The sequence below is a fragment of the Pteropus medius genome, unplaced genomic scaffold (assembly GCF_902729225.1).
Source record: "Pteropus medius unplaced genomic scaffold, Ma_sr-lr_union100, whole genome shotgun sequence".
NCBI classification, from domain to species: domain Eukaryota; kingdom Metazoa; phylum Chordata; class Mammalia; order Chiroptera; family Pteropodidae; genus Pteropus; species Pteropus medius.
In genome coordinates this window covers 16,407,766-16,421,765 of record NW_024349797.1, presented here as the reverse complement: position 1 = coordinate 16,421,765, position 14,000 = coordinate 16,407,766, and the positions used below count along the sequence as shown (strand labels likewise).

General features: G+C 38.3%; 1 protein-coding gene across 1 annotated transcript in view; it reads right to left on the bottom strand.

The window, feature by feature from the left end:
- The window catches only part of UNC79 (unc-79 subunit of NALCN channel complex), a 214,070-nt gene that overhangs the window by 116,709 nt on the left and 83,361 nt on the right, over positions 1-14,000 (bottom strand). The window contains exons 9-13 of the mRNA XM_039884084.1: positions 11,658-11,746; positions 10,993-11,033; positions 9,109-9,137; positions 2,321-2,550; positions 504-675 (exon numbers count right to left, since the gene is read on the bottom strand). Coding sequence (XP_039740018.1) covers positions 504-675; positions 2,321-2,550; positions 9,109-9,137; positions 10,993-11,033; positions 11,658-11,746 — 561 coding nt within the window. The remainder of the gene's footprint in view (positions 1-503; positions 676-2,320; positions 2,551-9,108; positions 9,138-10,992; positions 11,034-11,657; positions 11,747-14,000) is intronic.

Genomic DNA, 14,000 nt, shown 5'->3' with positions numbered 1-14,000 from the left:
TTTTTTTTTTTTTTTTTTTTTGCTGTAGGCAGACTTGTCATAAATACACAAAGAGCTCCACAGAGACTGAACTTTCAAGAAAATTTTTATGTGTATAGACAATGGAATGTGAATGATCTGCAAATCATACTGAATCCAGTATTTCACAATATAACCTAGCAACTTCCCCATGTGCTTCCTGTCAAAAGGTGCATTTCCAACAATCTACAGCCTGGCCCAGTAGGTTTCAACACCTGGCTATTCATTTGCATCAACTACAAAGCTTTTTAAAGGGTCCCAAGATTCAGGAGTAGAATCTGTCCATTGCCATCTTTTAAAAGCCTCCCCAGACAAATCTAATGTGCAGCCCACTGAGTGCCACTGTCCTATAGAGTCTAGTGGCTAAGGTTAATTTATTGCTATTTACTATTTAACTTCGTTAAAAAGAAAGAAGAAATCCCTCATCGGCAACATAATGTTGGTATGAGAAGTAAGAAAGTAGAAAATATTAACTCTTTCCTTACTAAGAACCATATTCCAAATTGACTGAGTAGCCGCTGGTCGTGTTTGTCATCGTCCTTGTTATCAAAGTCAGCATTCTCCAGGGAATGATGGGAAGAAGAAAGGCCCAGCTGCCTCCGGCGATTCAGCTCATATTCCCGCTGCTCAGCATGGAACTCCGCTTCTTTCAATAAGCTGCCAGACAGGGGAGACTGTGAATTAGACCATCGGAAAACACATTCTAGACTCTGACCTATTCAGAGCATTTACTGCCTGAGTACTCATGCGTCACTGACTACTCTCTTTTAAATTGGTAGGAGTTACTCCAAGAAGCCTAATTTGATTTTCTTACTGTTTTGTGCTCTGTCCCATTTCAAAGACCAACAAACTGAGGCACAAAGAGGCTATTTCTTCCCATCAATTAGAATCAAGCAGAACTCATGCCTATCAGTTTCTGGTTCACCACCGTTCCTGCTAAAAGTCAATGCTCCCCTGTATCTAATGTGAAGCTATGCGGACTTCAAACGCATGGTACAAGGAGAGTATGAGGAACTTGGACCCAAACAGAAAAAGAGTCAATGCCCGGTCTTCAAAAACTTGAAAATGAGCAACGAAGGCTCCCTTTGCAATTTGCTAAACAAATGACAATTTTTAAAAATAATGCCCAGTGTCGGTAAGGGTGTAGCAAAAACTGGCAATTTCATATGGTGCTGTCGGCATCATAAATTCATATATACACTTTGAAGATCGGTTTGGTAAAAATCAAGAGCCTTTAAAATATTCATACCCTTTGACTTAGTCAACAATATCTGGTCATCTGCCCTAATAAAATAAAAGAATATAGGAAAAGTCACTATACACAAAATAACGATCAGTTATTTATAATAGTAAAAAATCAGAAGTAATCTAAATATTTAATGGTAGAAAAAAATAATCTAGATGTGTATTATATATCCACTAAAAACATAAATATGGAAACTACATAACAACATAGAAAAGAGCTAATGTAATGTTAATACAATTGTCATTAAAAAGAATTGTGGATACACTAATTACAGTTATATTATTAAAGCAAGCATTTGAATAAAAGTAGAAGAACATGTGTAAAACAAATGATGATTATGACAATATAGGTGATTTTTTCTCTATTTTCAAACTTTCCATAATGTTTTATTTGACAAATACGTATCACAGTTCTACACATTGGGATAAGAGAAAGAGAAAAGACCTAGTCCCTATCCTTAACATTTACATTCTAATATTATTTCTTTAACTTTCAAAAATCTCGCCTCGAGGAATATTACACAAAAAGAGAACAAGTCTAGATATTTTCATTTCTAAAGCTCCTTTTTCTGTCATGTGATAGAAGGAGAGAAAGTCAGGAACATGTAGAACCAGCCCGTCTTACTCCACCGCCTTCTGGTTTCCCCCAGCTCTGAATTACCTGGAGTTCTCCCCCATTTGGCTGCTGTCGGTCACGCCTTGGGCACCCCTATCCCCGGTGCCCTTCACTTCATTCCCCTAGGGCTCCTTGCTCCGTGCTGTCACTGTGCTCACCGTTCCGGATCACAATTGCGTACTTCTGTCTTTACAGTCCCTGCATGGGTAACTCGAGGGCAGAGACTACATTTTATTCTCTTCTGCCTCCCGAGTGCCTAACAACACATGCCTGGCACATAATTACCGTCCCATCGAAATTTTTTTGAACGAATGAATGAATTAAAACATCATCATCGCAACATTGTGGAAAGGGAGCTGCTAGGCTGAGGGCACTTGCAGCTGCATTAAATTTACACAACTCAGTGCGAGAAGGGTGGCTCAAGGCCAAGGTGCTTGTTACCTAATCACGGCCTCCACGGCGCAGACTAGCTCCTCCGCGCCACATTCTCGAGTGTTGATTGGTGGAGGGGAGGTCTGGTAGAGGTGGGTCTCCGAGGCAGCCCCCACTTCATTACTGTGATGATTCGAGTGGCACCTTTTGCAGTATCGAACAGGCCTGTTTCCGTGACGACCGCAGCACCCTGCTGAAAAGCAGGTGACAACTGCTCTTCTAACATGGGAACTGCAGTTCTAGCGGCAAAAAAAAAAAAAAAAAAGTAAAATCAATTAAAATGAATCGCTGAGGAAAACTTGGCTAAGACTTGGAAGAATGGAAACAGAAGGGGCCATCGGAAATGACAGCACATTTCTGAAGTGCCACTACTTTCCAAAATGCAGGCCATTTCTAATCAGTTAGATTTCAGTCATAGTTAAAAATAAAGGTGAGAAGTGGTACAAACGTTCCATATATGAGTGGAACTGTGTTAAAAAGCCCTCTGTAAAGTCACCTCAGTCATGGGGCATGGGGAGACTTTCTGGATTATTTTCTGTATTTCAAGAGTTTTCAGGAAAATATGAAGAGAACAAATTAAAACATGATCCAGAGAGAGCACATCACAGCACATCAGCGTAGAAAAGAATAATTTTAACCCCCAGCATAAAGTTTCAAAATTATTTTATCCACCACTAAAAGAGCAAATTTCCTTGGCAGCTCATCTGTCCTTGCTGTGTTCAAGGACAGGTAGCGAGTTGTGCTGAGCTGACGGCCCAGAAGCAGGCCTTTCCACTCCCGCCAGCCCTCCTTCTGTCAAGACCTAAAGAATACGTCAGTTGACCACGGTAACATTGCAACATAGCAAGAACCATTCACAGAATCAGCCACTGACATCATCTACGAGAAGGGACTCAAAGGGTGAAGTGATGGAAATGAGCAAAGTGGAGCAGTGTAAGATCCCAAAGTGCCGGGGGCTCTGGTCAGACCTGCCCTGACCAGAGGCGGAGGAGCGAGGCAGCATCTCCAGGAAGCAATTCCAGGCGCTGTCAGGAAGCACCGCTGCCCTCCACAGAAACATGCGTCCCAAGCCTGTCAGACACGCCGCCACCACATACTCAGTGTCCCCTGTCCAGAGAGCTTTTCAGTCTTTCAACAGAGCTTAAAAAGATGTGAACACCGCGAGGGGAATATAATATTCAAAGCCATCATGAACTCAGACATGGGTGAGGATTCGAGAACCCTCCACGACGGAAGAAGGAAGAAGGCAAGCACAAAACCTACATCAAAACATGGACAACGTATTGAAATGTCTATCAGAACAGCCTTTTTAAAGTAAGTCTTGTTCCACTTCAATTTTAGCAAGAGGCTTTGGATATTAGTGTTGGAAGATCTCATTTTCTGTATAAGAATCAGGCTGACAGATCATAAAGGCAAGTTTAAAAATTTTGTAATCTTTTTTCCTTTTATTAATATATTTTTTTTAATTTTTAGTTAAAATACAGTGTGTTTCTTCTGCCTCTGAAGCCCAAGTCTTCTTCAGAGTTCAGGTCAGCCCTGACTGCTCCAAGTGGGGTACTTTTCCTTCTTTGTGCTCTTTCTTTCTCCTTCATACACTAAATTCCCTTCTGGAAGCACATGAATCTTTACTGGTTTAGGGCTTCTCCCGCTCACTCACCAAACCAATACCACACAACTAGCCATGTGGTTGGTGTACATTGGAGAATATTCTTAGTGTTTAACTTCTTCCCTTTGGTTATAATTAGTCTTTGATCCTCTGGGATTCCCACTGTTATATAAACAATAGGATAAGGATACCGGTTTACTGGGTAGTTATTTGTTATAATAAAGTCCTGAGGTTTAAGGCCTGTAATTTCCCATCCTATTTTCTGGTCACAAGATGTTTACATTCTTCCCACGGGCAAATTCCTGACTGGAAGGAAGTCCCAGCTCTTCTCATGGAAACGAAGTCCAGCTGCGGATGAAGCTCTTTGGGTTTGGTGCCTCGGATGTGCCTCCTTGAAGCTATGCCTTGAATCTAGATGGCCTTGTGACTACTTAAACCCAGAGAGTATGGCACAAGTAATACTTATATGACTCCCAAAGCCAGGCTATAAAAAATATACAGCTTACTCCTGGATCTCTTGGAACGTTTTCTCTTCAGAAGCTTCCTGTTTAAGACACTATTCTCTGAACTCTGCAATGGCCAAGCCCCATGGAGAGGCAACGTATAAGTGTCTAGTCAACAGTGCTGCCTAAGCCCAGCCTTCAAGTCACCCACCCCAAAATCCAAACATCTAATCTAGAAGCCTCTAAATGACTCCATCCCCCAGCTAGTCAAGCCTTCCCAGCTGAGGCCTCAAACATCATCAAGCAGAGACAGGCCATGGGCCAAGCATAATTAATGGTTGTTGTTTTATGCTGCTATATTACAAATGATTTCTTATGTGATATCTGGATATACAACATATACTAGTATCTGGAATACCAACTAAAAGTCAACCTGCTTTATCACCATGTGTCATCAATTCTAAATAACATCAGTAATAAAATACTTTGCCCCAAAATAACATTTGCTTGGTCACAGTTGGCCCTCAGCCCACAGGAACTCAGCTATATGCATTCGTTTCACAAGTAAATGAGAGACACTTCTCTTAAGTGCCGATTCAGCCGGGCCTGGTTTTCAAATGTTCACTCCAGCCACCCTGTTTCCTTCACTGCTGTGAATTTTAAACATAAATAAATAACCCCAAATGGTCTCACAGAACAACAGAATTGAAAGGAATCAAGGTCTATCTCTTATCTTTACAATCTTGATGTTTATTTCAAACCCACTATTCAACTGTAAGAATATGTAATACCAAAATTACAAACTGCCCAAAGCAAGCACAAACAATTCTGAACTATCATGAACTTAATGGAAGTTCTCCAAACTAACATTCATATAAAACACATGTTTATTTAAAAATAAGAAATAATCATCAGATTTGTATGGAAGCACAAAAGACCTCAAATTACCAAAGCCATCTGAGAAAAAGGAACAAGGCTGGAGGTATCACTCTGTCTGACTTCAGATTACGCTACAAAGTGACAGTAATCAAAACGGCATGGTATTGGCAGCAAAACAGACACACAGACCAGTGGAATGGAATCAAGAGTCCAGAAGTCAACCCATATTTATACAGGCAAATAATTTTTCACAAACAAAAACAAAAACATACAGTGGAGAAAGGAAAGCCTCTCCAATAAATGGTGCTGGGAAAACTGGAAAGCCACCTGCAAAAGAATGAAACTAGACTGTTGTCTATCACCACATATCAAAATTAACTCAAAATGGATTAAGAACTGAAAATAACACCTGAAACAATAAAATGCATAGAAGAAAACATAGGAACTAAACTCAAGGACCTTGGACTTAACGAGGATTTTATGAATTTGACCTCAAGAACAAGGGAAATAAAAGCTAAAATAAATGAAAGAGACTACATCAAACTAAAAAGCTTCTGCTCAGCAAAAGAAATTGTCAACAAGGTAAAGAGACAACCATCCAAATGGGAAAATATATTTGCAAGCAATGCCTCTGATATGGGCCTAATATCCAAAATATACAAAGAACTCATATGACTCACTAACAACAAAAAAAAACAAATGATCCAATCAAAAAATGGGCAGAGGACCTGAACAGACACCTCCCTAGAAGACATACAAATGGCCAACAAATATTTGAAAAAATGTTCAACATCGCTAGCTATTAGAAAAATGCATATCAAAACCACAATGAAATACCATCTCACACCTGTTAGAATAGCTATAATCAATAGGACAAGTAATAACAAATGCTGAAGAGGATGCAGAGAAAAAGGAACCTTCATACGCTGCTGGTGGGACTGCAAATTGGTACGGCCGCTATGGAAAACAGCATGGAGGTTCCTCAAAAAACTAAGACTTGATCTACCTTATAATCCATCAATCCCTCCACTGGATATTTACTCCAAAGACTTTAAAACCCATATTCAAAAAGATATTTGCACACCGATGTTCATAACAGCTTTATTCACAGTGGCCAGGACATAGAAGCAACAGAAGTGTCCTACGATAGATAATTGGCTAAAGAAGCTGTGGCACATATACACAATGGAATATTACTCAGCCATAAGAAGAGATGAAATACTGCCATTTGCGACAACATGGGTGGACCTCGAAATAATCATGCTAAGAGAAATAAGCTAGGCAGGAAAAGTTGAAAATCACATGATATCACTTAAATGTAGGATATAAATCTAAAAGCAACAAAGGAACAGGACAAACAGAGACTCATGGACATGGACTATAGACTAGTGGTTACCAGAGGGTAGGGAGTCGGGGAAGAGGGAGTAGGTAGATGGTTAAAGTGGGGTAAGGGGAGGGTGAAGTGGGTAAAGAGGATCAAATATATGGTAGCTGAAGGAAACTGGACTTTGGGTGATAAACACACAATGGAATATACAGATGTCAAATTATAACGCACACCTGAAAATTATACAATCGTATTAACCAATGTTACCTCAATAAACGTAATTTTTTAAAAATTAAATAAATAAATAAAATGTATGTTTGAAAATCAAAAAAAAAAAGGAATAAGAAGTAAAAATGTGCTAATTTGAAGCTTATTCCTAAAACTAATTTTATTATATAAAGGAAGGAAGTGTTAAAAAAATGATCCACTCTGGGTGTCAAATATGTTAAGTACATCACGAGAGCCAGCACATGCTGGTTTAGAAAATAAAACTGTCATTCTAGTCTCTCCAGCTTCTAAAAGAGTCTCAAAATAAGAAATAGCCTCCGGATAAAAATCAAATCAAAAGTCTGCTCAATGACTATATGATCCTTTGTTAAAACTTTGAAAAGATATAAGGTAATACCCAGTTGAGCCTCTCAGCTAGGAAAAGACTTCTAATCATTTTAAGGGTGGGCTGAAATGCTCAAAAGTATAGAAAGTACTCTCAAAAAGAATTATAGATGTGGCTTTGCAGGCACAAAACCCCAAGGAAAACCATCGAAAATCCACAAAGTTTTAAAGTTATACTAGCAAAAGCGCCACCACCTTAGACTAAAAGGGACAGACACAGTTCAACAAGAAAACATGTCTGTGGGACCCCAGATTCTACAAGCAGAAAGCAGACTCAGAGTTACTCAGCTGCAACACGGACCATTTCTTGTCGAAAAGGAAAGATGTCTCAGAGAGGGCAGCAAAATGCCAGGAGGACAACAATGATTAGGAAACCACTGTCAGGAAGCAAAACCAGATTCAATTTAAGGCACACTCGCTGTCCCCAGGAGATAGAAGAACTGTTGACATGTTGACATGGAGCCGCCACAGACCAGCGACTGCTTCCGCTTCCTCTTCCTCTCTTTGAACAGAAGTCTATTGCTGTCATCCTGTCCCCATCTCACCATTGCACCCAGAGTTTCATCAGTGACCAGACCAGATACAGAAGTCCAAAAGATAATGGACTTTAAGCCTGAAGCCATAAAAGGATAAGACCTTTGGAGTTACTAGAAGGCGGTAGGAGTACTTTGCATATGGAGAGAATATAAGTAATTACGTCCAGAGGGTGGATTGTGGTAGCTTAAATATGACCACAAATTCTTGCTGCTGCATAAAGGTGAGGAGTCTGTGTCCCCCACTCCTTGAATGGCTGGCCTTGGGACTTTCTTTGACCAATGGAATGCAACAGAGGTGATGTTGCGTGACTTCTGAGCTTCAGTCTCAAAAGGCCTTTCAACCTCCTCTGTCATTCTCTCGGAACCCTGCTGCTGTGTGAATGAATCCGGCCTAGCTTCCTGGAGGATGAGGCGCCTAACAGAAAGGGGCAGGGCCAGACACCCCAGGCATCCCAATCATTCCAGCCATCCCAACAGAGGCTCCAGACAGAAGAGAGAGGTCATCTGGGATCAGCCAATCCCCAGCCTACCCACCAACTGATGCAAATACATGAGTGAACCTAGAGGAGTTTATCAAAAGAGCCCTAGTTGAGCACAGGCCAAATTGCCCACCCACAGAATTTTGGTCAAATAAATTTGTTGTTATAAGCAACTACATTTTATGATGGTTTATTATGTGGCAATAGATAACTGGAGCAACCCTTCAAAGTTATCTACTCATGACCAGTTCCCAAAAAGTTTAAATGACTTGTACATGGTCTCATAGGGAGGCAGAAATAGAGCTGGCCAGAACCCAACTTTCTCAACCAACTAATCCAAAATTCTTTATATGACACAATACTACCTTGTCTTGTACTTTACAACTAGAACAAGCAAAGAAGATGTACATGGTTTAGGGAAATTGTCATGAAAAGTGGCTGAAGGAAATTAGAGGTATCATTCAATTTACATATAAATGAATATTTTCCATAAACAGTCGGTCTGGGTATACTTTGACACATATATTGGACTATTTGCACTCCACTTCAAAACAATAAAAAATTTTAACATACATACAAGACGCATCCTTTCCCAAAGTTAAGTTGCACATATCACACTACCATTCGAACATTTTTGTAATTACAGTTCTATTCCAGAGTTACACTTATGCTTCTATTTCAGATTACTTACCAAACACATTGTGCATAAGATGGGTGAGCAAAAGCAGAAATGGAAATAGAGACCATTCGAACACAGTAATCTTGCATGCTAAAGTAATTATTTTCCCCCTTCACAAGTACAATGACATGTACATTCTGGAACACCATGGTGCAGAAATGAGGCAGATGTCAGTGAATGAATTTACACACAAACATAGCAAATCATGCCGCACCACACAGATGGCTTGCGCTTACCTTCTTCTGACATATAGCAGATATTTCGGCTGTAAGGGGAAGGTACACAAAATATCAACAACAACAAAAAAAGAGCCCAAATTCAATAAGGGTGGCCATGAAGGGATGTGAAAACAAGCTTAGTTAACACAACCACTAGACTTAGCCAAAACAGCTTCTCACTTGTCTCATAAATTACCATCCACTTAGGTTTAATGAGGTTAAAAACATCTGCATGCTACAAATACTTCACCTATTCTTATAAGTACTTCAACCTCCTCAGATAGGACTTAGACTTTAGATCATGTTAAAGCCAAATAACTTTACTATAACTTTCCCATTGACAGAGAACAAAAATGAGGCCACTGTGGTAGGATCACGCAGGATCACGCAGGCTGTCAATGGTAGCAGTGTATCTCCAATATGTCTGTGGATTCCCTATTTACTGCTGTTCCATTATACTATGACACTGAGTTGATGTGATATATTTAGAGCTTCACCATGGAGATGATTTGCTATGTCAGAACTACCGACAAAACTTACTAACTCGGATTACTTAGACTTGAACTATCAATTTATATCAGTCCTTAAGCAGTATAAAATCATTGCATGCTTATTTAAGGGAAAGCAATTTTCAAACTCATGGGTTGACCAGTTGAAGTACGGCTGTCAAAGTACTGTCTACTTCAGAAATGACTTTTCTTCCAAAGATGATATCATCTGGTGATGATAATCCAAATTCTGCAACACATCTGATATATAAAATGTAGTCTAGGACCTGACTATGGGGTCTCCCTCAGAGCTCTGTAAGTTCACTAATGAGGCAGCCTAATTTAAGTGGGGAAAAGTTACCTTTACCCATACAAGCTCAGAGCTTTTCACAGCCCAAATTTCTTACATAAAGTTTCAAAATGTCTCTTTGAAGGATATAGAGGCTAACATTGATCCATTTTACAGGTGGAGAGAACTCACTAAATGAATTTATTTCTTAAGGTTGAGATGACCTAATATTAAAAGTTAGACTACCAAGAAACAGTGTAATTATCAGCAAGCAAAGGCCTTAAGTTTGAAAAGATGTCCACAGAATTTAGTTAACATAAGGTTTTTACATTTCTTTTTAAATGAAGCCTTTCATAGTCTTTTATTATCTGCCTCTGAAGTCATAGGTCACGTTCTTCCTGTGTGCCTGATCTGTACTCAGCATGTGCCCAGTTTCTTCCCCCTTTCATCTTTCCTTGCTTTCCAGTACTTTCCCTGGTCATTTTGGCCTCCAGTTAGGTGGCTGGAATACCTGCTTCCCCATGTGTAGAGGGCTGCTATCTTATCTACCTGATCTGCAAACTTACCAGGCACAACTTTTGGAATTCTAATAAACTACAAGCATTACGATCTCGTCTTGTCATTGAGATGGGTCAGATATACTTTATCCCTATTTTACTGATGGGAAGACTGAGTCTCAGAGCAATTAAATGATTTTCCCTAAAAATACAGAACTAGTAATAGTGGCAGGAAAGAACATTATTCAGTGTTCTTCCTGCTGATGTCCCTTATTCCCTTTCTGACCTGGCACAGCAATCATATCGTTGGCAGCACCTGTAATACACACCGAACATTCCTTAACACATAATTCAGCAGGGCTTTAGTCATAGGGGATCCTAATTCCAACACCTATTTTGGTAGAGAAGATACCTCTTAATTTTAGTAGAGATGATACCTTTTCCCTCATTATTAAATGTGTGGGCATATTATATGCAAGACATTGATATAATGCTTCATATCAATGAATATTCATAGAATATAATTTGGTTACTGTCTTTGTAAAATAAAATAGTATAAAAGGAGACAAATCGACTATGCCATTAGTCATGATTACTCATTATTCATTCTTTCTGAAGTAAACCATACCTTGAGGCAGAAGAACATCAATCAGCCATTCACTGTGGTCCCTGTGAAGAAAAAACAAAATTTATTTTTGAGCTCCTTAGCAATGTTACCCTTCCACAGAAATGTTTATAAGCTGCACGCTATTGCTAAAAGGCTTTTAATAGAAAGGAAGTGTAATTAAGGGCACTATCATAATAAACTTTTAAAATGTCTAATGCACTCCAGCTAAATTATAAATTATAGGCATTTCATCATATTCAGTTATCTTTAAATGATACTTCCCAGATGCTAATTAAGCCAACCAAAATACAGCATGATCTGTACAAAGTTAAGTGTGATTCTTGAAACTAACAAGGAAAGAGAACCCATATGAATCATATGTCATATCTGAAAACCACAGTTTTCTTTTTCACTGTGGCCTTTTTAACAGGGTCACTTGAAAACTGGAGCTGCTTTATTAAGTGGAATTGCTTCACCTTGTCACATAGAGAGAAACATTGTAACTGCTCAAAGCTAAAACTTTCAAATGAAAGTTTGCTATATAGTAAATATCCGACAAAGTGACCTTTAAAAAACTGAGAGGTTAATGGGAAATGTGGGTAACGTAAGCAATTTAAGTCCTACTGATTGTTCTTGTCTTCTCACTGTTGCCCTATTTCCTTTTCTTCGAGGACCCTGATACCTACCCCGCAATCCTTTGGCTGCATTCTTCACAGAGATACAATGGGGGTGGTTTATCACCCAAAGCTACTGACAGGGAAGGGTCTATACACATCTGAAATACATGAAAAGACAGAATGAACTCTCCTATCCTGTTTTTCGCACACCTGCTATCATAAGCACAAACTTTCAATAATGACAGATTTTTCTAAAGCAAAGTAGAATAAGTATTTTTAGTAAAAACCTATTTAATCTATAACTGGTTTTCCTACACTGGTCATTGAGTCCACAATGGAGATTTAAATGTGGCTATTATGGTTTTTCATTTCTCCTGTTATTTGCAATTCAAGTCACAAATAGTGTCAAGAAGTCTACCCCAATTCCTCAAAGATAAAAAATCATCGGGTTCAATGACTGCGCCAATTGCCTCTATATTACTCATACAGTAATTCTTTCTCTAAAGTGGTAAACACAGTAATCACTCTTTAGGAAAAGAAAAACATATTAAGATTAAAGATCACTAACTGTTACCAAAATGCTGGCAGTGTAGACTTTTGCCACTTAAGACAGACGTCATTCGGACAATTTAGCCTTAAATCTCACATTGAGTGATTCACTTTTCCTACTCTGGAATCTAAGTTCTATATTAATCATCCAACTTTTCATTTTCAGGTGTTTTTTTCTTCCACACATGACCTATCATTTGTTCAACTCTGCTGTGTCCTATTCAATTTCAGATTATTTATGGCTGAGTTTTCATTACCCTAAGCACAGAGATGAAAAGTATTCATTTTATAGTTTATCATCAGGCAATGTCAAATACTTGGATGTTTTAAATCAAGTGAACATAACATTCAGATGACTAGCTGAATTTTGTACTTTGCATCAGTTTAAGTTTCTATGACCAAAGTCATTTTGAATTCTGTTTGAGCCCTTTAAGAAACAATCTATCTATATTAAGGCAATTATGTAGTTCATATACCTAATATAAATTCTTCTGGAACTTCACTCTGCATTTTCTTTAGTTGTTTTTATTGATTTGAAGGAGGAAAATGAACCAAACTTATAGCCCAAACAGCCTGTCATTTAAAGTTAAAATCTTGAGAAGTTTCAATGATCGGGGAAACAAGAGTTAGAATTCCTAAATTTAAACAATTATACTATCAAAATCTGTAAATTATATATTTCCTGATGCTAAAGGCTCTGTGTGAAAATGTTCCTTAGGTAAGTTTCACGGATGCAATGAATAACTACTTTTTGGTATGTTAAATCAGGGATTGGCAAACTTGCTGTAAAAGGTCAGAGAGTGAATATTTCCAGCTTTGTGGGCCGTACATTCTCTGCCTCAATTACTCAGCCCTGCTGTTGTAACATGAAAGCAGCCTTAGAAAATATGTAAGCAACTGAGCACAGCTGTGTTCCAATAAAACTTTATTTACAACAACAGGAAGCAGGCCAGATTTGGCTGTGAACCATAGTTTGCAGACTCCTATTTCAGATGGTTATCTGGGCTTTAAAGCATTTCATAAAGTAATTTTCAAATAGAAACAAGTAAAACTGGAAGTAGAGTGAGATACTGAATTATAAATTCCAATATATTTTTATATTGAATCCTATCACAACTCGTGGCTCTTACCTAAAAAGTACTTTTTTGCAACCTATCAGAACGAAAAGAAACAATACTTCTCTATTTGGAAAATCATTACTGCCTAATGGAATAGCTCATTATTACAGAGATATTGTGAGGATAAATCCATTTGCCTTGAGTCTTTTCCATGCACCCCATGTAGACCTCTTCTTCACCCTTACTTTCATTTCTAATGGGTCATTTATATCTCTGGTGGAAAGAATATCTTCTCATTCCACTCAAAAGGAAAAACTCCTAACATGTGAAAACTATAAAACTATAAAATTTAATTAATGATTAGCTAGCTCACTTCTGATGTGTTAAATAAATTAATTAACATGACCAAACAGATTTGTGATTAGTTATGTCAATACTGTTCTACTCTGAACAGGTCTGTTTATACCCATATTAATACATTCATATCTGAATACTGCATTAAAAATAGTTATTTCCTGCTTATAAGTATAATATAGGCCTAATGTAGAAGTTTGGAAAAATGTAGAAAAGAAGCAAATGTAAGGAACTCATTAACCCTCCATCTCAATGCAATCACTGGTAACATTCTGATAAGTGTTACCGGTTGTTTTTCACTACGAATATAAATGTAAACATAGATATATGTAATTTTAAAACTAAATTGTCACGCTAACAAGAATGTTACCTTTCGGAAAGTATAGAGCAGAACAACAGAAGGAAGCTCTTTAGGAAAATTGGGGTTCAGAAAGTAAAAATTTGGGGGTGA